The sequence below is a fragment of the Ochlerotatus camptorhynchus genome, unplaced genomic scaffold (assembly GCF_037179485.1).
Source record: "Ochlerotatus camptorhynchus isolate MF236.1 unplaced genomic scaffold, CSIRO-AGI_Acam_v1.1 ptg000574l, whole genome shotgun sequence".
NCBI lineage: Eukaryota > Metazoa > Arthropoda > Insecta > Diptera > Culicidae > Ochlerotatus > Ochlerotatus camptorhynchus.
The window spans coordinates 1277642-1302884 of record NW_027041055.1 but is presented as its reverse complement, the minus strand read 5'-3'; the positions used below and the strand labels follow the sequence as shown (position 1 = coordinate 1302884).

The following is a 25243-nucleotide window of genomic DNA, read 5'->3' as shown; positions in this document are numbered from 1 at the left end:
CCAAACAAGGACGGGGTGCGGAAAGCAATAACACCGATGATAGGTGGTGGAGCGCAAACTCCAAACCATACTTACTTCTGTAATCCGGAAAGGAAGGATTTTTAATCGTGAACAAACATACTGCTCCCTCGTTGCCTTGTTTCATGAAATCCACTGGGCATGAAAAGAAGCGTAGAAATAAAGAAAATGGAAAATGTTAATCAACGAAAACGGTGCGGTAAGCCTTTTCCCTTCATCGACCATTCTGCAGTAGGTAGGCTCAGTTGTTACGACATTCAAATCCTACCTCTTCTCACACTGCATGGCTGGGAGTGAATTCTTCGCAAAAACAATACAGATAGAAGATAACAATAATAAAAACGGATTTTACGATATCAGTAGGAGTACCTTTTAATTCAATGAGTTGAGGTGCATAAAAAGTTGTTCAACTGTTCTTTTTTTCATTTCCGTGCTCGCCCCCGCCCCCGTATTTTTCCACATTTAAATTTCAAGCACCCATCTGTTGTATCCAAGTTATCTTGCAAACAGAATCCGCCCTCTTCCATACAGCAGTGGCAATGAAACTAAAATCACCGTGCTGTGGTATTCGCAAGGTAAAGGTGTTTGCAGACACGGGATACGAGGCATAAAAAGTGCGATAAACATAAAAACTCTCCTACACGGAACGATACCTTTGGAAGAATCGTAAAACCTGAATTAATTTTGATTTTACTACACTTTGATGATGGGTGTTTACATACTTTACGGGAAATAAAGTGATTCGCACCCAGATGGATTCGTGTCGATCGGTTTTCAGGCAAATGATGTGAATGGTGGTAATCGATGAAATTTGTTTGTAAACTGTAGGAGATTTTATAGAAACTTGAAAAATATTTCCCAACTCGGTAAAACTGAAAAAATGTATTTCACTGTGATTTACCCGTTTAAAAATTCAGTAAACCTTCAGAAACAATTACACGCAATGAAGTGACCCACCTTAACAAGCTTAAATGATCAAAGACTCGCATTTCTCGATATTCTAGTCATCAGGGAATCGTCATCATCATCTTCGCTTGAATGCGTAATTTACAGGAAACCAACAAGCACCAGAATATTTATCCTCTATACTTCCAACCATTCGTTCCAGCAGAAAATGGCCGCCTCCACCACATGATTCATCGGATGCAGACTCTTCCACTCAGCGATACAGGAAAGGTTAAGGAATTAAAGTACATCTTTGAAACAGCGAGACTCAACGGATACAAGGAGACCACAATCCATGCAATCATTGATAAAAAGAGAGTATTCTTTAAAGGCGACTATTAACAACCCTCACCGCAGCACCTGAACCCTTGAAACGAGTGTCCGTTCCATTTGATCAAGATATTACTTGTAAGCTAAGACCACAGTTAAAACAATTCGGATTATATTTAGTTTTTACCAGTAAACATGACCAGCTGAAATCATTGTTAGAATCCACTAAAAACCCAGTTAAAGTTTTAGGTAAAGCAGGTGTATATAAAATAAGCTGTTATCATTGTAACAAAGTACATATACGTAGGACAAACCAAGAGAACTTTAGCAACTAGATTTAAAGAACATATAGCGGAGGTTAATAAGGCCAAAACAGCAAGAGGAAAAAGGCCTAACATATGATTTCAAATCAAAGGTTGCAGAACACATCTTCACAGAGGACCACCAACTATCGACGGAGGAGATCACGATTTTACGAACCGTATCTACACCATGGAAACTGCATGTTGCAGAGAGCCTCGAGATCAACAAACAACGGAATTCAACTTTACTCAACAGGGATCAAGGAACCGGACACATTTGGCTTTTCAAGTTACTACCTGCTCCTACAGGAAATTAAATTTAAGTTTACGTAGCTTTTAAGTGAAAATCTGTCAAGGATAAGTAAATAAGGTAATGGAATTGAATGGAAATTACTAATCTTTCTCCTTCCCTATATTGATTTCTCTGTTTTGCCGAACTGAAAATTTGGCTCCTATCTTTGAAAAATAGGCTTGTATTTGATTGAATAGAACTTGCTGAATACATACGTGAGGGTTGAATTTCTCAATTTTTGAGAAAACCGAGTTTAAATTCACAAAAGTACGTATTTTCATAGAAAATTTGATTTTCTGTTCTCCAAGTTGAATTTCGGCTCCGATATTTGAAAAATAGACTTGGATTTTTATAATAGACCTTGCTGAATCCATACATGATGATACATACTTGAAGCATTTTTATAAAACTGGGTTAAATTCTCAAAAGTACGTATTTTAATCATCATCTTTTCATTCGAAATTCAACTTGGCTGAACAGGCAACACATGTTCAGCCAAGTTGAATTTTGGCTCCTTCCTTTGAAAATAGTCGTGAATTCTATAGAATTGCTGAATCCATGCATATTTTCAGAGCAATTTGGTTTTTTGGCTCTGCCAAATTGCATTTCGGCTCATATCTTTGAAAAATAAGCTTACATATTATTGAATGGACCTTGCTGAATCCATACGTGAATGTTGAACCGGGTTTGTAATTTAAAAAGTTATTTTTAGACATTTAGGTTTCCTTTTCTGCTAAGTTGGATTTTGATACCGTCCTTTGAAAGTTATGTTTGGATTTCATAGAATGGACTTTGCTTCAATCAGGTTTAAATTGACAAAAGTGCGTAATTTTGGTTTTTATGTTCAATCAAGATAGATTTTGGCTCCTTCCTTGAATATGCCAGATTTATTTTTCAAATTAATGACATTCATCAGGGCTACTAGATTGCATGATTTTACATCGTCCGGTCTATATACAGTGTCTATAGTCGCGATGTATCCAGATATCCTGAGGATCGTTTTCTGGCCACCCTGAAGCAGCATCGATAGGGGGATGGCATATTTCCTTTATACTCAAGATTGTATGCAATTTAGAAAAAAATCGCGGATCTCTGGGACTAGTTTGGGAAATAAACAATTTCCCAGTGAATCCGGATATCCAGATGGGCGTTTTATGGCCACCGGGGGATTGAATCAATATAGAGCTGAGATATCGCTTCTCAACTGAAGGTTCTTCATATTTTCTAAAAAATCATAAATCTCTAGGTCTACCTAAAAAAAAATTACCTTGATTCCAGTAATTTAAGATATCCAGAGGACCGTTTTCTGGCCACTCGGAAGCAGCATAGATATGGTGATGGCATATTTCCTCTGAGCTCATGATTGTATGCGGCTAAAAATCTCTCTAATAAAGCTTAAAAAAAAGATTGTATGCAATTTCTAGGAAAAAAAAAACGTGGAACTCTAGGACCATTTTCAGGGATTGGTGAATCTGGATATCCAAAAGGGCACTTTATGGCCATCCTGCAGCATAATCTATGTAGTGATGGCATATTTCCTCTATGCTCATGCTTGTATGCAATTTAGAAAAAAAGCGTGGGTCTCTAGGTGTACTTTTTAGAATTGACTTTTTATTCTGGTGATTCCGGATATCCAGAGGACCGTATTCCGGCCACTCAGTAGCAGAATCGATATGATGATGACAAATTTCTTCTATGCTCATAATTGTAAGCAAATCTAGAAAAAAAACACGGAACTCTATGTCTACTTTGAAGAATTCACTATTTTCCCGGTGACTTCGGATATCCACAGAACCGTTTTCTGGCCACTTGGTTGCATAATCGATATGGTGAAGGTTTATTTCCTCTATGCTAATGATTGTATGAAATTTATTAAAAAAAATCGCGAATCTCTAGGTCTACTTTCCGGAATTGAACATTTTCCCGGTGAATCCGGATATCCAGAAGGGCATTCAGAGATGAACTAGCCTATGGTTAAAAATCTCTCTAATAAAGGAGAAAAAAAAGGGCATTCAATAACCCCTGCGGGACCAAATCAATATGGCACTGACATATATCTTCTCAACTAAGGGTTCTTCACATTTTCGAAAAACTCACGGATCTCCAGGTCAACTTTTTAGAATTTACTATTTTCCCGGTAATTCCGGATATCCAGAGGACCGTAATCTGGTCACACGGTAGCAAAATTGATATCTTGATGTCATATTTCCTCTATGCTAATGATTGTATGCAATATAGAAAAAATCGCGGATCTCTAGGTCTACTTTCTGGAATTGACTAATTTCCCGGTGATTCCTGATATCCATAGGACCGTTTTATGGCCACTTGGTTGCAGAATCGATATGGTGATGGTATATGTGGTCTATGCTCATGATTGTTTGCAAATTAGAAAAAAATCGCGCCGCTCTAGGACTACTTTTAAGAATTGACCAATTTCCCGGTGAATCCGGATATCCAGAAAGACGTTTAATACTCACCAGGGAACCAAACGAATATGTCACTGAGATATATCTTCTTAACTAAGGGTTCTTCAGATTTCCTAAAAAAGCACGAATCTCCAGGTCTACTTTTAAAAATTGACTATTTTCCCGGTGATTCCGGATATCCAGAGAACCGTATTCTGGCCACTCGGTAGCAGAATCGATATGTTGATGTCGTATTTCCTCTATGCTAATGATTATATGCAAGTTAGAAAAAATCGCGGAGGTCTACTTTCTGGAATTGACTAATTTCCCGGTGATTCCGGATATCCAGACGACCGTTTCATGGCCACTTGGTTGCAAAATCGATATGGCGATGGTATATTTCCTCTATGCTTATGATTATATGCAATTTAGAAAAAAAAATCACGGATCTCTAGCTCTACTTTCAGGAATTGACCATTTTCCCGGTGAATCCGCATTTCCAATGAGCCACCTTTCACGGGTTTTATCGTTCCGATTGGCCACCCACAATTCCAATCGGTTGCTTGTCTGTTCCGTTTGAAAGTAGATAGTCATACCTTTCAAGTAGTGGCTCAATCTTAAGATGTGGTACCCAAATTTCCGAGAACCAGTCATGTCAACATGAATCGACACGCATTTTGCTCGGGACTTTTCCGGGTTTTTCCGTTCCGGCTGGCCAACCACAGGTTCAATTGGGTTTTTATCTATTCAAAATAAAATTAGATAGTCATATCTTTCGATTGGTGGCTGAATCAAAACGATTGGTCATTGTACTGTTGAGAACCAGCCATGTCAACATGCATCGACACGCATTTTCCAGCCTTGGGGTTATGTCAGTTAACCCATGCTTTCTTCATTTATTCTACATTCTTCACCAGTTTAGGTCGTTTTAGAAGGTGCTCCTTCATAGTGGCCCAGTATTTTTCTATTGGGCGCAGTTCCGAAGTGTTGAGGGGTTCAGATCTTTCGGCACGAAATCGACATCATTCGCCTTATACCACTCTAGCACGTCCTTCGTGTAGTGGCATGATGCCAAATCCGGCCAGAAGGTCGGACTGTCGTAAGCCTTCAGGAGAGGGAGAAGCCGCTTTTGGAGACAATCTTCCAAATACACCAGTCCATTCATGGTACTTACGGTAATGAAAGGTGTACTCCGGTTTCCGCAAGTACAAATCGCTTGCCAAATTAAGAACTTCTTGGTGAACTTCGCCATCTTCTGTGTCCGGAGGCTCTCGGGAACATCACACTTATCCTCCAGCCCGGTTTTCGCATTCGATCTAAATTTCTTAACTTATAAACCTGCTGCAATGCTACTTAATGATTAAATTCTTTTCTACAGTGATTCAACAATTCCCGAGCAAAATCCAATCTTTTCAAAATTGGTTCAAATTTTTTAGAAGTGAGACCAAATAAGAAACGATTCAGCAAATTCATAATTGAGGTGACACTTTTCAAAAAAGGTTCAAAACTGAGTCGAATATGTCATCAAAATTGTTCTAACTGAGTCTTTCTGTTATGTTATTCAATCCTTTTGTAAGTTTTCAAAGCTTTCCTGAAGTGATCCAACATATCCCGAACCCAAGCTTTAAATAATTGGTATCGCACTTTCTGGAGTGAGGCCACATTTGCTGATTTAATCTCTTTCCTCAATGAATCCAAGGTTTCCTGCATTGATTCAACTTTTTCCGAACTGAATCCAAACTTGTCTGGACGGGTTTGACATTTTACTAAGTGAACGCTAGATTTTTGTTAACTGCTTTGGCATTTGGCAACGACACAAAAGTGTAGAGAGTTAGCGACGTCGGTGGTGTAGTGGTAAGCGTGATTGTCTCTCACCCCAGCAGGCATTGGTTTAATCCGGTCAATCTGGGGCCTTCGGAAAGGAAGCAAAGCCGTTGGTCCCCGGTTCATGAGTTGATGGATCGATAGCTAGGGTCCAGGTGTAGAAGCTGCCTCCCTGGCGTCGGCAGCATTGGTAAACAAGATCGACGGAAAACAAACCAAAGAAAAAAAGTGTAGAGAGTTTTCCGAAGTGAACCGACACTTCGTTGAGCTTAACTTTTCCAAACGGAGTCCAACCTTTTCTGAAGTGGTTCAATACCTTTCTTAGGGAGTCCAAACTTTTCTGTTGAGTGATTGAATTATGATTAATGTTAGTCTGAGCTTTCCTGAAGTGATTTAACTAACTTTTAACGTAGATTTCGCTCCCCCTAGACCCCTCCTAGTTCTTGTGAGATTCACATCCTTTAAAAATTAGGCTGAGATTTTAAAGAATGTACCTTCGTGTGTTCATACCTGATGGTAGATTTTTTTAAGCAAGCACAATTGTTGAGAAATCTGGGTTTACAGTATTTATTTTTATAGAAATTTGGGTTTCTTGATCAGCCAAGTTGGATTTTGGCTCCAAGATTTGAAAAACCGTCTTGGATTTTATAGAATAGACTTTTGTGAGCCAGGTTGGAATTCGGTTCTATCGTTTGTGCTTGGATTTTATAGAATGGAACTTGCTGAATCCGTACGTGAAGGACGAACCTGATTAATAATCACAAAAGTAGTTATTTTTATAGAAATTTGATTCTTCTGTTTTGCCGCACTGAAAATTTGGCTCCTATCTTTGAAAAATAGGCTTTTTGAGAAAACCGAGTTTAAATTTACAAAAGTACATATTTTCATGAAAAAAATATGTTTTTTCTGTTCTGCCAAGATGAATTTCGGCTCCGATATTCGAAAAATAGACTTGGATTTTATAGAATGGACCTTGCTGAATCCATACGTGAGTTTGAATTTTTTGTGAAAACCGAGTTTAAATTCACAAAAATACGTATTTTAATGGAAGCTCGGATTTCCTGTTCAGCCAAGATGGATTTTGGCTCCATCTTTCGAAAAATAGATAGATTTGGCTTAGATTTTATATGCTGGATCTTGCTGAATCCATACATGATGGTACATCATGTATTAAACTCTCATATATTTTTATATTTTTATTATTTTCATATCAATTCCAGTTCTGCCATGTTATATTTGACTAAGGAGGAACTATCGAAAACAGAACTTTTTATATAAGATCAATAACGTTTGTGATATTCCGCTTGATGGTTTACCCGGAATTTATCAAAACCCAAAGATCAGTTGCTGTGATGTCTTGTTGATAACCTGAGTGTTACACATAATAAAGTCAACATTTGTGGCTTCTGTTATGCATTATTGTCAAAAATCACGGCTTCAAAGAAATGTAAGAATAAAGCGAAGGCTAAGAAGTAATGTAAATGCTTGAAATACACGGTTTAGATGTGATGTAATACGAATTTTGAATGTTTTTTTTTGGTTTATTTTTTTTTATTTCCCTCCTCTCCCACCCCGACTGGTGCGAGCATAGAGTGACAAAAGAAAAACTTTTGATTTTTTCCGGCTTTATTTGGAAAAATTAAGTGCGAGCCAATATAGCCGAATTCCAGCACAAGTTTCATTTATTTCCCATAAAAAAACAATTATTCAATGTCTCTTGGAACTTGGAGAGGTGAAGCATGAAATTCGATTATTTCGCTATTTGGTCTGAATTTGTAAAATTGTGAATTTTTGAAACATTTCTATAAACTTCCATCGATCAAAAAATTAAAACTTTTCACTACTATCGCTTTGGTGCTTCGCGATCCATATATTGCGTATCGCTGTTCTGTAAATGTGATATGTCGCACGTATGATTTATTTTCAAACATGGTCGCATACATTACGGAAAACCACAACTCTATTAACTAACTTCATGTACGTAAATCATCCCGATAAAATCAATCTCCGTCAAAAAATCATGCAAATGATTGACACGCCAAACTCCCCAATCGCTTCAATTCCCATTCCAACCATCAGAAGAGGATGGATACCAACAGGGAAAAGGGAAACCCACAAACATGCATTGTTTGTGTCAGATTGGGACCATAAATAATCTCCGTCGATAAGCCCAACCCGACCGAATCCAACTTCTAATGATGTCTTCATCAATTCGAATGACATCCACCGCACGAAGTGATGGACAGATTTTGTTTCTCTTTCACTCAACTGCCGTAGCGGGTGCCTTCCGGTGATAGTTTTATTCTATTTGGAGGAAAATGTGTCGTGCCAAATACGTCAATAAATCAGTCAATCAATCAATCAGACGCAGCATGTGTCGTTACATCAAGATCCGTTTGATAGTTCCTGGAAGACTGTTAACATCTACAAAAAGGGTTTCTAACTTACATGTTCCAAAGCAGACAGCAAACAGATCGTAGTACAGCGTGTTGAAGCACAAATCAGTGACGCACATCTTCTTGGTCTTCTCGTAGGAGAACTTCCACAACGGCAACAGGGTACCCTCTTCCTCGCGGAACTCATCCGAGGGATCCTCCCAGTAGCGGTAATCCTGTGCGATTTCATCGTAAATGTTCTGATTTACCATCCGCTCAATGATCTGACAAGCCTGCAGATAGCGCTTGTTAAATTCTTCCGTCTGTTTGGCTTTATCGTCTTTACGCGATTTTTCATCCCGCTTATGCAGCATCGGTTTCTTTTCCTTTTCGCGTTCCTTCTCACGCTGCTGCTGTGCGTAGTCCTCGGCATATGAGTCGTAAATAACCCACTGCAGCACGCTGGACCCATAGCTGGAACGGGGCGGAGGGATCGTTTGGGTATCGACGGACTGAAATGAAATTTTTTTCAATTGCTGTTAAATTCAACCCACATGTGAGTCACTCTTACCCTCGACGGATTCGCTATTGTCAACGCAGCACGTTCGCAAAAGTTGAACTGGTTGGTAAGCTTCTTCTTTGGAGCTTCCTCCTCGGGGGCCGCCTGAGCCTCCTCTTCTTGTTCCTGAGCCTCACCGTCGGCTTCAGCTTCATCTAAATCGGATGCACATACACAGGAATCAAATAATTACACTGCTATGTGACGTCCATCTTTAAACTCAACTATTTAACAATCTGCTTACGTTCTACATTCAACTTACGGCAAGCTTTGACCGAACAATGCTATAATTAGAGTCTAAATCTACCACTATGGAACAGGAATTACTAATCACTCTACTAAGGACTAATCATCACTGTAGTACAACAAACCGGAAAATTATATTAACAGCGGACGCTGCGTACACCGAGTACTCAGCGTAGATAGGTAAAACGGGAGCAATACTGAGAGGGGGAGCTACACAGTACAACAGAAAAAAAAAGTAAAAGTTAAAAGAATCGGAAAAAATGGGTACAAGTTATATAAAGTAGAGCCAGCAATAGAGCACGCGCTTATACTGATTGCGAAATGAAGCCAATGTACAATGTATAGGACTGCCAACAGCAACTGTGAAGCAAAACATGGAAATTACCTTCGTCCCGCTCGGCATCTTCGCCGTCCGGTGTCTCCGGCTTGGGCGGCGCTTGTTCCTCTTCCGGGCTTGGTTCCGGTGGTTTATCCAAGGTGACATTCAATTCTTGATTGGATTATGTGATGTGGTGGTGGTGGTGGGGACGGTTTGAGTTTGCATTCAATTTAATTTCGTTCGGGTGAGATGGATGGCATTTTGGCCGAAACGAATGAGTGAGTGAGTCATGCAACAAAAGAAAGGTGAGAATGGAAAATTTCGGAATCGCTCGTATCGGGAACGGATTATCGGATATTGTAATGGCAATGTTAAGGTTTGCAACTCACGCGTTCAATTGGACACAAGCGCAGTTACATGGCCGGAACTATGAGAAACTTATGGGCATGGGAGCGTTTCGTCAAACACGTGTAACGGAGATGTAGTAAAGATCATACATACTTATTCCAAACAAGTTTTATCCAAGGTTGCATATACTCATTTCAGCTAATACAATGTTTTTTTTTTTAATTATGAAATAATTAGATGCCATGATAATATTTTGAATTGGTAGGATACAAGAGAGGTTGCAAATAATGTGTTTGACATATTAAACCTGTTTATTTCACTTCATGAGAGTCACAATCAGCGATTTTTCACACACTCACTCACTCACTCGTTCACTCACTCAGCGATCAGCAAATCGCTGATTGTGACTCAAAGAAAGCAAAATTTACAGGTTTTATGTTTCAAACGCATACTTTGTAACCTCTTCTTGTAAGTTACAAGTAAAACATACCATCATACCATATTTTGGTTTTATTATTCCGAAAAACATTATTTTAGCTGAAATGAGTATTTGCAACCTTGGTTTTATCCCCAAGATCCATCAAGACTGCAATGCCTATAATCACATGTCAGTTAAAGCCCTACAGCAAAGGTATGGACGTCTGCCAAAAGTTGTTCCAATCGAACTGTCAAAATGCACTGCGGTTGATTTGAACAACTTTTATTCGTCCATAAATATTTAGGCTGTGTTCCGTTTGGTGAATTTTCACTTAAATTTAACGCTTCGAAAATCAATTATTGTGTTCCGAGATCCCTCTGTTGTTGATCTTCCGATTTTCAAGAAGCTGTTTGTCAAAGTTGATTCCTGGTCGGTCATAATTCATTCATTCCTTTATTTAACGTCGGTCTCTGTTCCGCAATCTAGTGCCAATCACCGACGGACATCGATTGCCATACAATGACGGCAATCGAATGTGCGGGAAGGCAGCTTCCACACCTGCGTAGGATATCGCACCCATTCACAACATACATGGGCCGGAACCAACGGCTTTACTTCCCTTCCGAAGGAAGACGTGACCAGAGATTTTTATACCTCAGAAAAATCCCACCGACCTCGGCTGGGATTGAACCCAGACCCATGGGGGTGTTAGAAAGCAGTCACGCTTACCACTACACCCCCGGTGCCGGCTGGTCGGTCATAAATCCGCGTCACTTTTCAAATAGACCAATGTAACATATCCACCATTTTGAGAAAATCGAAGTCGAAGTTCGGCAGATTATTATTTTAACAGTTTAGAAACAATACATTTTGCAATACTATTTTTAATGTAGTCAGTGAAAAATAACGTTTAAAATTCAGTAGAAACGGTAAAATCACAATTTTACTTTAAATTTCATGCTACAATGTAAATAAAACCACATATAGTTGTACATTGAAAATGTTACATTGGACGTTTTGTTTACATGATACTAGATTCCCTTTCACAGATTTCAGAGTAGAGTACCTAACTTTAGATTGGCCCCGTTTTTAGAAAATGAGCACCAATCATGTTAGGCAGTCCAAATGACCGATGTAAGAATCATGTACCCATAATTTCAAACTGTATATTTGATAATTTTTAACCTATGATTATCATCAATAAATGAAAGTAAATTTGGATGGATGTTTTTTTTTGTATCACATACAATGATAGAAGAGCAATAGTTTGTATCGCTTGACTCGATTTGTTTACATTTGTTAAGTAGGACGTTTTGAAAGGTGACGCGAGAAATAAGTCTGGCACAATAGCAGGCTTATTTCAAAATTTTCCATCTGTCCAATTTAAGTGAAAATGCACCAAATGGAACACATCCTTAGTCCCATATGGAAATAGTAGGCATTGAAAAAATAGCAGTCGAAGTTACGAAGTGAAATTCCCATGTAAATATTTGAAAAATCATTATAAGTTTATTGATATTTTTTTCAAGTTATAATCAGTTGCAATGAAGCTTGCATGTGTTTTTGATTTTTATGTAAAATTTTAAAATACACATTTTAACATTAATGTTCGTTTGGATCGTTTGAGTATCGACGGACTGAAATGAATATTTTTCAATTGCTGTTAAATTTAACCCACATGTGAGTCACTCTTACCCTCGACGGATTCGCTATTGTCAACGCAGCACGTTCGCAAAAGTTGAACTGGTTGGTAAGCTTCTCCTTTGGAGCTTCCTCCTCGGGGGCCGCCTGAGCCTCCTCTTCTTGTTCCTGAGCATTTTTATGTAAAATTTTAAAATACAGGTAACAAATTTCAACACTAATTTTTGCTTGCAAAATGGATGTGTTTTAATTTCTAACTTTTGGATAGCTCGATCTACGCTTATCTATTGAATATATTAAATCACATTAAAATATAGAAGCTACACCAAATCAAAAATGTATTGAAAAATATGAATTTCATTAAATGAGAGGAGGGACTTTAAGAACGTTACGTAATAAATAGAAGGGAATTATGTTTTGATATAAAGGAGAGAGGGGGTTGAACATTTAGATTTTTTGCGTTATGTAACTAAGGGACGCCGGCTTACTTGGAACATACTGACTTGGTGTTGTTTTGACATTTTTCATGAGGAAAGTCCGTAGTTTTATCACATCCCCGATAAAATATCATACAATTACGATAAAATAAAATACAATCACAACAAACCTATTGCCAACAGACGATCTTATTGTCCCATGAAACATATTAAGTTTTATGAAATACTACAAAGCTACTATAAACTAACATTCATAAAACCCTGGTCAAGACTCCTTGCCATTGATACATCCACCAAAACCTCATTGATCCTAGAATCTGTCTAGTTAGCCCACCCTGGAGAAGTTTCTGAAGGGTGTATTCTCGAAGCACTTCAAGATTGATTTACTGCAAAATGGTTGTATGACAAACGCATTGATAGCCATTTAAAACCCGTATTTAAGCTACAATAAAAGCTATTTGGTAACAATTCAAACCATTATCCGAGCCATTTACCCTAACCGCTTGCTAAATCCACTAGAAAAACATGAATCGAGATAAAAAAGGATTCATAATTACCATCCGATCTTATCAAAATAATAAAAATAAAAACTGATCGTGTCAAAACCCTGTCAAATTTCCAAAATTATAAAATAGTTCTCATAGAATTGGCCTTCTTCCGGATGGTTCTGGAAGTGCACCATCAATCGATGCAGGAATGTACGGTTGAATGAAATTTTTCGAAGAGATGACCCTTTCGCCGAATAAAATCGCTGCCATGGATCGGAAACCAACTAATGTCCGCTAACTGACAGTTTCAGTTGTTTGCTGTCGGTACTGATGCAAGTTATTCCGATCGTCATCTATTCGCAGGATTGATATAACGTTATAGGATTAAGTACATGGTTTAGAAGTAGTGAAATTTTTTAACCATAAATCATATTCCAAATCTACTTCTCCCTCTCCCAATCCATACAATTGTCATCCACTATCCTCGAGAAGACCGCGAGTACTCGGTTAAGATCCTTTAATTTTAGATTTAAGACATCATAAGTGTATAACGCATATGATAACTTGGCTCTGTAAAGTTTATTCGATTGGGCCTGTACAAATAAAATAATTAACAAAAAAAAATCTATTTGCAATGTGTGGAAAAGGCTGGTTTGTTTTCAGACTGCTTTGCCAATGTTTTATGAATTAGAGAACCACGTTCACTCCACTCTTCTCCACCAGATGCTCAGTCGTTGATGGAACCCATTCAGCCAGACGTATCATCCTACTTCGTTTATCCTTCGAGAAAACCTTGTCATTAAATTGGCTTTCATTCACTATGAGGATCCATCTTTAAAGTTTAATTTGTAAACAGAGGAGATTTTATCATACACTTTAAAAAGCTTAAAAGGCAACAATATATGCTTTTTGCTCTCATTTAAAACCTTATGGTTTTATGGTTGCTTTTATAATGATCGGACACGTTTATACAGTATTTTATGAAGATATTAATAAAAAAACGCTAATGAAGTTTATGATTGATTTATAGAACAGTTCTATGGTGGGATTGAGAGCTACTTTAAATTTAATTTTAAACAAGACAGTTTTTGGCTTCTTGCCAGACTATAAAAGGTTTTTTAAACAGCAAAAAGGTGAATTACTAAGCAGAAATGTTTTACACTGTGAAATGCTGTATTTAAACTAAATGGATTGTTCATTGCCATTATAAAACCATCATAAATCAGAGTGGATGCCAAATGATTGCAGAATTGTTTTTCCTCTGTTCGGAACCTAACACTACTGCGACCAGTAATTTGATCTATTGTAGTATATCCCGTTTCTTTAGTTTAGTGCATGTCGTATTACTCATCACTATTGAGAAATGATGAAGTATTCGGTTTTGATACAATTGTCATTCTTGTATTTATCACAAGGATTCGACTCTAATGAAAGGTCCCGCTATTCATACCCTTCGGAGTGTTGAAACTCCCTCCAAAGGCGCGCCCCTTTGTCAATCAAAATTGGATTCCTTAGCAACAAAATTAAGGAATGACACCGATAATGACCATGCATCAAAACCCTAGTCTTAATCACTTCAAACTAGGGAACAACGAATAGAAGATTAGAAATCACATAGATGAAGACTAACTAACTTATTTTTTTCCTTGTTTCAAGATCATCCTCGGAGGACAAAGCCGAGTCTTGTCACTATCAACAAGGCATAAAAAGTAAAAAGGACTAAGATGTGTTCCTTTGATTACAAAACAACCCTGTTCCCCTAGTTTGAAGTAGATTGGACTAGGCTTACGGTGGTAGATCTTACATCCTGTAACGTACCTCGAAAAGGTGATCTACCCACGTTACGGGGCTGCAGAATTTTTACTTGGATATGTACCTATATCATGCAAGTAAATTTAAAATCTTGTTATTACAATAGATCTACAATACGTTCCAAATAGTATGAGCTTTCAACAATAGAAAAACAATAAAATTAATGGTAAATGACTCAAGTTTGTTCGGCAAGAAGAGATTTTTCGTACGGCTAAGATACATAACAACTATTGTAGATTTCCCCATTTACCATAGATTTTATTGTTGAAACAATAAATTCTATAGTTATTTTATCGTTGTGTGCAATACGATTTACTGTAAGTACAATAAATTCTATGTATGGTTACCAAGGAATCAAAAATATCTCAAAATGACAAAATGACAAGCGATCAACGAGCCGAATGATAACGCAATATCAGAAATGGAAAGCAATAATGATATAATCTTCTTCCCTTTTATCATGACTAACAGCCTTTGGAATTTGCTCGCTCAGGGCGGTTGAAAGAAACGACCAAATTGTTGACAAGCTGCTTCACGAAGTAAAGCCGAAGATCATATACATGCGCTGAGTGGTGCAGTCGCTCGAAATGGTTGTCAAATAATTACAACAATCAGTACCAAGGCTTACGTCCATTAAACAGATTCGTTCGAAAGAGGAATAGGATTAGGATCAACACTAAAAGTTTTATCTTTCAATTAAATTGCATAGTAATAAAACAAGTGTATCTCAAAGGCCAAATTTATTAATTTATAAATTTGAATTTTCAAACTTGCAATACTACACTATGATACATTAGCCTGAAACTACCGCCTAATTCTCTCTGGACACAACACGAGAAGATGTTCACGGAAAATTTATTTCCGTTTTCGGTGATAAACTTACACGGAATCTTAAGATCTGGCAAGGGATTTGCAGCTGCGAACGAAAAGCCCAGACTTTCATCACGAACAAGACAATTAACTCAAAGGTGTGAACGCAAGATTGCCTAGAAAAAAAACTCATTCTATCAAAAAGCCACACAAAGAACCTGTGTAGTTTTGACCAGCTCTGGAAAGCTGGCACTAAAGCCGAGAAAACTTGTGTGGTACCGTGACAGCAACCGGGTGGATTTAATCTAAAAAGAAATTAATCCACCCCATTGCCCTCATTTCCGTCCAATCGAGAAAATGTTATTTTTGCAATTATCAAGTGTAAGTTGAAGAAGCCTGAGGAAGCTACAGAAATGGTCAAATGTTGAAACAAACTGGCCGTTGAGATCGACCAGCAGTATGTGCAACAGATTATGACGGGAATTTAAAAGTTTACGATTTCATCAGAAACCCGTCGGAGTAATTTTGTGATACTTTGCTTTATTTATTATGTCAATCCAATCTTCAGATAGAGCTGATGTCAGACTCGTAGATTCTAATAGTACCACACTTATTATATGGAGTACGTGAAGCCAGACAGGAAAATGCGCCATTTTTTTTAAATTTCTGTAAAAAAAATATGCTGAACATAAGCAATAATATACTGTGTAAACATCAAACAGATTCTGTAATATGATCTTTAGACGTTTGTTTTTAAATAAATTGATGTAAGTCAAACAAAGAATCAAGTTGTTTTGGTCATCTGAATTGGACTAAGAAGATATTTTGTGAAAAAATCGTTGGAACATATTTATAAAAAAAAATCTTTACATTTCACCTATGAAAAATATAACAGGAAATATAGAAACTCAATAATCTATTAAATACTTTGTTTGGTTTTAGTGACACACTCTATTGAAATTATTCATCTTAGCATGAACAAATTTAACACCCGCATACACACGAAAAAAAAAATTGAAACTCACTAATAAATTCACATGTTTCATCAAACGAAATCTAACAAGGCTACATCAATCCCTTCCTGGGACTCCATAAGTTTCTCAACGTTCAAATTCACATTGCTCATTTGAATTCTTGTTTTCGAACCACAATGCAATCTAATCGATTTAAAAAAAAATGTTTAAAATCCATTCCAAAAGTTCATGCAAAAATCATGTCCTGAGTCATTCACAAAAAGGTATCCTGCATGTTTAGTCTTCTGTGACTCGTTGGTGTTATCGCGGGAAAAATATATTTCCTTCACATAACCCGCTCTCTCTCAAACGAACAAGAAACCTAATTACCATCGGTTCCTTTGCGTGCAATTTGATCCTTCGCCTCGGGAGTATCCTTATGGAGCGATGTTCCTTCGAACTGCAGCAAAGTGATGGTATTCTCCGGTGGAGGTGCTGGCACGTAGGCTCCCTCGTGGAAATTGTAGATCACCAAATTCCTCGGCAGGTGCCTGTTCTCCGTCGAAAGGAGTTTGGGAATCTCTTCGCCTAGCTCACCATCCGTCAGGTCAAGTTGATCGTCCGGCTTGAGCAGCTGTTTGGACTTGACCCACGAGTCGAATTCATCGTTGTCGACGGGTTCTCCCTTGCCCGGCTTTTGCATCGAAGATCCGCGATGCTGTGGAATAGAGTTTGTAACGAGGATTAGCACATCACCAATAATTGCATGTAATTTATATAAATGATTGAAATTGACCGCACTTCACTTCCATCGCTTTCCAAGCTAATAAACGATGCCGGAGAAGCCATGACCGTGCTCGGTGTTCAATCTGTTGATCCAAGCCAAGCAACCATCCCTGGCGGAAGCTAATCACAAACTGAAGCTCCGTGCCCCATGTGACAAGACACAGAGCAATCACATGTCTGCTAGCCGTTGGATCCGATTTCGTTATCCTCCCCCAGTGAATCGGCCCGAGCCTTGTTGGCACATCAGGTTTGCATATTAAAAGCATAAATTTAAAAAATTAGAACTTTTCGCCTTAAAGGGAAAACTTTTCCCAGGGCATCGCGTTCCACCGAAATGCCACCCGTAATGAACAAGACGGAATGATGTCTTGCAAAGTTGGTGGTGAAACAAGACAACTGTTGTCGTCGTCGTTGGGGTCTGCTGAGGGCGCAAACGGAAATGGTGCCTTCCCCTGGCTAATATTGTGAAACAAAAACTTTGGACGTGGGGAAACGACTGCTGAAATGAAACGAAATGACTTTTGGTAGGCACAATCCATCTCATTCCCCTTACGTGACCCGTCGGAAAGACAAATCACGGCATTATTATTATAGTTTCGGCCCCGCATTTCCCGGAGTCTAGAGATTCAAGTCAACTTCAAACGGGAAACGGTACGATGGCGGAAGCGGTATCTTTTTTATCCGTCAATCTTTTATCCGATTTATGCTCAGAATGAGGGATACGATTAAGCTGCCTGATTTATCGGCAAGATTAGGCTTGGCTACATTTGAAAAAGTATTTGTGGCGGAACGGTTGACACACGGCGTGTTCGAATGGCGAGTTATCTAACCGCAGCAGAGATACGGGGGAAATGCTTTTGCTTAGCTGAAAACGATAACAAAAGAGTAACCGACCAGGGAAAAGACCCAAATTGTACATACTAGGGTGGGTCAATTTTAAAACCTCATGCTCCCCACTGCTCTCCCGATGCACATTGAGGTCCCCAACATCTGTGTAAAATTTTGAGTAGAATTTGGTCATGATCTGGATTTACTGGAGAATATTAAATGTTGTATGTGGAAATGGCTGGAAAATGTCACGAAATTATTCATTTACTTACCAAATATTTAAAAATTGCTCAATTTTAACGAAACATCGGACTTTGATAGGGAATACTATGCAGCACAGCTTTGTCCAATACTGCAAAGAGATTCGACTTATGTTTAAAAAGTTATTAAACTTTCACTTTGGTCAATTGCTTCACTCATACCTACAAGCTACGCCTGTATGTAGGTACTGAGCAATAGGTATATACAGTAATCACTCGATTTTGCCAGCCCCCATTTTGAAAATCTTTTCTAATGCTTTAAGAAACCCATTTCCTTTTAGAGTAGTCTTATTGTACCAAAGTATATCTTATACATCCATCTTGAAGATGAATGCGGTAGATTTGAAATTACAGTTATGTGAAATAATTGAAAGATAAGAGCCTGGTGGACAGAGGGGTCGGGTCATTACTGTAGTACAATAATAATAACCTTTTTGACAGAAGTTAAAATGAATTGCGGTCTTTGACAAAAAATTTCTGCATAGTACAGTCACCCCAGTATTATGGACCAGCTAGTCACTATTGTGGGTCAGTCAGTTCTACGTGTTTATCAAATGGAAGTGACCCATAATTGTGGGTAGCCCATACTACTGGGGTGCCTGAATTCCCAATATAATCCAAAGTTTGGCTAAAATAGAGTTTTTTTTTAAATTTTTGCAAGCAAATGAATAGTTTCGTGTCATTTTCCCATATAAATTTCCTGCAAATCCAGACCCTAATCAAATTTTCTCAAACATTTTCTCAGTTGTCTTATTCTTCTACCTCACATTTTGAGCTTATTGCTCATTGCATATTAGCTTCTTGCATACTCCCAACTTAGTGTTCTAGATGCACTTCAATAGTTATCAATTGAGAGCTTTCGATGACTGTACCATTTGTACCATTTGTATAATTGAGTGGCAAGTACAATCATACTCTATTCTATGCCCAGGAAAGTCGAGAAATTTTCCAACCCGAAAAATTCCTAGACAAGGCCGGGAATCGAACCCAGCCACCTCCAGCATGGTCTTGCTTTGTAGAGAGGCCCCAATACGGCTGTTCGGGACCTCAATACGCATCGAAAAAGCAGTGGGGTTGAGATCCACCTTATAGGCCCTTATTACCGATGTCACTTCACGGTGAAGTGACAACAACGTGGTTTACACGGCAATCACTTCACCGTGAGTGACAAGTGGTCACTTCACTTCGTTTTCACCGTTAAGTAACACTCGTAATAAGGGCCATAAACTTGATCCACCCTAGTACACACGATATAAATTGGGCGTTGCAGAGAGTCTCGAGATCAAAAAACAACGGGCTTCCAATTTACTCAACATGGATCAAGGAAATTGACATACATGATGAGCAGTGGACCTCCTGCTTCTACAGAAGATTTACGTTCGTGTACCTAGTGTTTATCTAGCGCTTAAGTGAAACATGTACCTAGGTTTAATATTTAATCGTTAAGAAGCGATGGTTTCCTCAGTCGAGTATTAGTACAAGACACTGGAGAAGTTTGCACATTGCAGACGAAATACGCGTAACTGTCAAGGATAAGCAATAAAGGTAGTAGAATTAAGTGAAAATTACTAATTCTCTCTCTCTCTTTTTCATTATACAGGTATTCCACATCTCACATCAATCAGGAAAATAAGTACTTCGTGTAAATCAAATGCTCAGAGAGCCTTTAGAATAGCTACTCCTGATCATATTTGCTCAAGGCTTATATTAAGCTTATAATAAGAAACTTATTTAATTCAGAAGACGTGCTTATAATTTTGAATAATTTCGCAAAGTGAGCGTCCACGAATCATAAAATCGCTGATTGTGACTCTCTGAAAGCAAAAATGACAGGTTTTATGTACTTTAACTAATTATGTTCGTGTTACTTCATACACGAAGTTAACGATTAACATAGTTGGAGCAATAAATTTAGCAAACATCATATATGGGTGTTTGTGCAACGTCATCTACATGGGCTGGTAACGATCACTGCTGTCAAAAATAGTGATTTTAGTGACCATGTTGAAGAAATAAGTGATCAATTAGTGACCTAAAAAGTGACCTAAGAGAAAATAAATGTTTGATGTTTTAGACCTATTCAATAAGTATCTCATAAACACTTACAGTATGCAAAAAAAGATTATCCACCCCCCTATCAATTTACAATTGTTTTTCTGGTGAAAATCAGTTTAATTTTATGAGTGTTCCTCCATGATTTATCAATTTATGTTTATTTATCACATTGCTATTGAAAATACGGCGTTTATATATTTTCTTGAGATTTCATGTGATAAATTATGAAAAATGGTGAAAAATTACGCAAAAAAAGTTTATCCACCCCCAAACGGATACTATGATTTAAGTGTGTTTTACAGAGTTTTAGTGTGTATTCTGCAACTTTATCGAATGTAAACATTGTGCTTATCTGTCATTTAGTGCTCTTGAAGCTTTCGTGCTCAAAATTTCAGTTTTGTGTTCACAATTGGAAGTTATTTGTTTCAAAATGCCCAAAAAAGACCAACTTTCGATCAGTATCCGAAATTTGATTATTGAACATCACAAAACTGACAAAAGCTACCGTGATATTGCTGATATTGTCCAGCTTCACAAAGATACGGTCGCTAGAATTGTGCAGATGTACATAAAACGTGGTTCTATCTCGCCAGCTAAGCGATCGGGGCGTCCTTCAAAGACAACTGGCCGAATTGACAGAGCTATCGTGAAGAAGGCGGAGCTGGACCGGGGACTATCCGCTCCGAAAATTGCGAAACAGATTGAAAGCGAGTTTTCCATTCAACTGACATCACAATCCGTACGAAATCGTCTTCATAAGAATAGTTTTAAGGGCAAAGTATCTCGTAAGAAGCCATGGTTGTCCGTAAAAAAATTAAAAAAAAAAAGATTGAAGTGGGCCCAGGACCACATTTAATGGACCAGTGATGACTGGAATAAGGTAATCTGGTCAGACGAGACGAAAGTAATGCTATTTGGGTCACCATTGATACCATCAGACCATACCATCAGATACCATAAAATTTTGGTTCATGAAATGTGGTCCTGGGCCCACTTCAATCTTTTTTTGATATATATTGCGGACAACCATGGCTTCTTAAGAGCTACTCTGCCCTTAAGACTTTTCTTATGAAGACGATTTCGTACGGATTGTGATGTCAGTTGAATGGAAAACTCGCTTTCAATCTGTTTCGCAATTTTCGGAGCGGATAGTCCCCGGTCCAGCTCCGCCTTCTTCACGATAGCTCTGTCAATTCGGCCAGTTGTCTTTGAAGGACGCCCGATCGCTTAGCTGGCGAGATAGAACCACGTTTTGTGTACATCTGCACAATTCTAGCGACCGTATCTTTGTGAAGCTGGACAATATCAGCAATATCACGGTAGCTTTTGTCAGTTTTGTGATGTTCAATAATCAAATTTCGGATACTGATCGAAAGTTGGTCTTTTTTGGGCATTTTGAAACAAATAACTTCCAATTGTGAACACAAAACTGAAATTTTGAGCACGAAAGCTTCAAGAGCACTAAATGACAGATAAGCACAATGTTTACATTCGATAAAGTTGCAGAATACACACTAAAACTCTGTAAAACACACTTAAATCATAGTATCCGTTTGGGGGTGGATAAACTTTTTTTGCGTAATTTTTCACCATTTTTCATAATTTATCACATGAAATCTCAAGAAAAGATATAAACGCCGTATTTTCAATGGCAATGTGATAAATAAACATAAATTGATAAATCATGGAGGAACACTCATAAAATTAAACTGATTTTCACCAGAAAAACAAAAAAAAATGTAAATTGGTAGGGGGGTGGATAAACTTTTTTTGCATACTGTATGTACGATATGAACCTTTAAAGCGAAAGATACAATAGAAAGTTTATGGCCAAACCCACGGTATTAGTCTACTAACTGCAAAAACCTGGAAAACCGGGAATCCGCAGGAAATTTGATTTGTCCATAAACTACCTGGAATGCTCAGAGAATTAAATAATTTTCTTCTTAAATTTTCTCGTTATTTTCATTCACACTTTGAACTTTATAGATCCACAGTGGACTAATCTTCAGTAACAAATAAATTAAAAAAAAACAGAGGATTGAAATGTTTTTTTTTTTTTTTTGAACATGCATATTTCTTAGAAATTTTAAATTTGAGCTAGTTCTGCACTTAAAAGCTTTAATACTTCAAGAAATTTTCAAGAATCTGGAATTTTAATATAATTTCTAATGACCTCATTTCAAGGATTTTGGGGAATTTTTTTTTTCAGAAAAACATCAAATGCAATCTGCTTTTAAGGTAGTTCTGAGGTATTTTAGATTTCTTGTGAAGCCTGATAGTTTTTAGTAGAATTTCAAGAAACCCTGAATTGAATTAAAAGCAATGTTTAATGAAAACTCTGAAAATTTCTAAGGAGCACAACTCCATCAGAGCAAAATTCCAAGGGCCTACTGAGGATAATTTTGTGTTTGTGGGAGAAAACGAATCTGGAGCATAAGTCCTTGGAATCTTTTTGAAAATACTAAAAGGAGGATTACAATAAAATCTGAGAATAACTCCAAAACATCTTCAAAAGAAAATCTAAGGAATTTGTGGGGAGAAATGCCAATGAATTCTTAGGAGACTTACAATGTGAGTAGAATTCCAAGGGCAGCTTTTAAGTTCTTTTGTAGTTTGAGAAACTAGCCGGATATTCACAATACTTCTCATAAAATTCTTAAACTTCTGTGAAGTTTTCGAAGTTTTTCTAAATATCTGGAAACTTCCCTTAAATTATCGACACTAATTTAAAACTTCTTCAATAGTCTAGGCTTTCCTGCCTAAACGATTATTGAATTTCTTTAAAGTTCTCTAGACTGCCCTGCATTTTCAGTATTTTTTAAGAATCCGCAACTTTACTGAAATTGCCTTGAAGTTTCGACAATTTCCCTTAAGTATTATAATCATTATAAACACTCACTAATTTTTTTTGGCTAGCTGAAGTTCTCTAAATTTGTTTAATAACCCGGCAAATTTTCTGATATCTATTCATAATACTCTGACGCGTCTGATGTTTTCGAATCAATCATAGAATTCATGGAATACCCCATTAATCCACGGAACTCCTTGTAAGTCTCTGCAAATTTTCTTAAGTTAATGGGATTATTCTGAAGCTATCTGATCGTCCTTGAAGTACTCGGAACTTCGCTGTATATCATGAAACTATCTAAAAGTATCTAAAATTATTAGAAGTTCTCTGAAGTTTCCTGAAGATATCACTGCTTGCTAAAAGTTCTCGCATTTTTTTTAATTAATGGAAATTCGTTAATTTTCTCCAATCAATTTAGCTAATTTTTTGCGTTTTTATAAGTTCTTGAAATCTTCATATATATATTATTATGTATATTATTTTTTGAATATTCATATATTTTTAACACGTTCCAGAAATTCTCTCGGAGCTTTGCAGCAGTTTCCGGAAATTCCCTGAGTTTCTCGCAACTTCTTTAAGGTTTCTACAAGTTCCTTGAAATTATTTGAACTGCCCTTTGCTTCTCTAATCTGTCTTGATGTTCTCGAAGCTTCCCTCTATTGAAGATCTCGGTTCTGCTGCTCGAAAATAAATGGAATTCCCGTAAACACCTTTAAATTTCCCTGAAATTCTCTGGACATCTGTGAAGTTTCTGAAATATTTCTGAAGTTTTCATAAATTCTCTGAAGGGCTCTGTACTTCCCTGAAATTCTCGGAACATCCTAAGGGTTCTCGATTTCTTTTTTTCAGCACATCATGGAACTATCCTGAATTTTTCTAAATTTACCAATTATAGATTTTTAAACTGCTCCAAAAGTCTGGATTAAAGCTTCGGAAACTGCTCTTAAGATCTGAAATTCGCCAAAAATCTTTAGATCTAGCTTTTCTGATGTTCTTAGAACTTCTTATATATATATTTCTATATATATATATATGTTTTCTATATTTCTCAAGTTCGCTTGACACCTGTGAAGTTCTCTGAAATTCTAGGAACTTCATAAAAGTTCCCGAAAATTTTCAGATGCTAAAAGAACCGTGTTGAGGTTCTTAAAGCTTCCAGTAATTAAGTAAATGTTTAACTTCAACATTCAATGGATTTAACTGTAAAGCTGTTTCTTTAAAACTGATTGCCATGTCTTAAAAACTTTTTTGATCCTAAAAAAAGCATATTTTTAACGTGTTTAAAAATAGCTTTTTTATTTTAAACCTGGAATTTATCCATTAAAGTACTGGAAAAACCTGAAAAACTCAGGTAATTTTATTAAGAAACATGAGTAAACACCCTGTAGATAGAGGAAGACGATTAAACGCCACAATGCAAAGAATGATCAATCTTGAAATAAATTCATGCTAAAAAAGTTGAAAATAGTTAATGATTACAAGAAAAAGTGACTTTAGTGACTTGGCCTTAAAAAAGGGACTTTTTAGTGACTGGCTTGAAAAAAGTGACCAAGTCACTAAAAAGTGACTCGCTACCAGCCCAGACATGTACAACTACCCTACCCACTGTAGCTACTATACAAACGAATACAAATAAACAATAGACCAGTAGTTCGTATGCCTCCGCCATGGTAGGACGGCCAAGCACATCGGTGTGTTTTATTTCATTTATTAGTCTCCATACTTATCCGTATCACAACACAACGTAGGGATCCCACCCGTGCGCAATCAATGGGTCATTCCAGCTCAAGTGGGTACATAATTTAAAAAAGTTGTGGTCGATGTCACCGATTTGAGCCAAACTTGGCCAAAACGATTATTCGGCATTCTTAACAAAGATTCAACTTTCAGAAGATATTACTCCACAACCAAATAAGCTATTCGTGATCTTCAAATTGACGTTCTAAGATCACCAATTGCTTATTTGATTGACGAGTAATATCTTCTGAAAGATGATTTTTT

The 25243-nt window shown here is 37.4% G+C and overlaps 1 protein-coding gene across 2 annotated transcripts in view; it reads right to left on the bottom strand.

Annotated features, from left to right (window-relative positions):
- Positions 1–25243, bottom strand: part of LOC135713613 (dynein intermediate chain 2, ciliary) — a 74328-nt gene that overhangs the window by 8239 nt on the left and 40846 nt on the right. The window contains exons 1-6 of one of the 2 annotated variants that reach the window (XM_065236745.1): positions 17264–17354; positions 16853–17180; positions 9622–9726; positions 9003–9145; positions 8505–8943; positions 76–153 (exon numbers count right to left, since the gene is read on the bottom strand). In XM_065236745.1, coding sequence (XP_065092817.1) covers positions 76–153; positions 8505–8943; positions 9003–9145; positions 9622–9726; positions 16853–17180; positions 17264–17311 — 1141 coding nt within the window. In that variant the 5' untranslated portion in view covers positions 17312–17354. Of the gene's footprint in view, positions 1–75; positions 154–8504; positions 8944–9002; positions 9146–9621; positions 9727–16852; positions 17181–17263; positions 17355–25243 lie in introns of those variants that run through there. The other variant, XM_065236746.1, reaches the window with a different exon arrangement.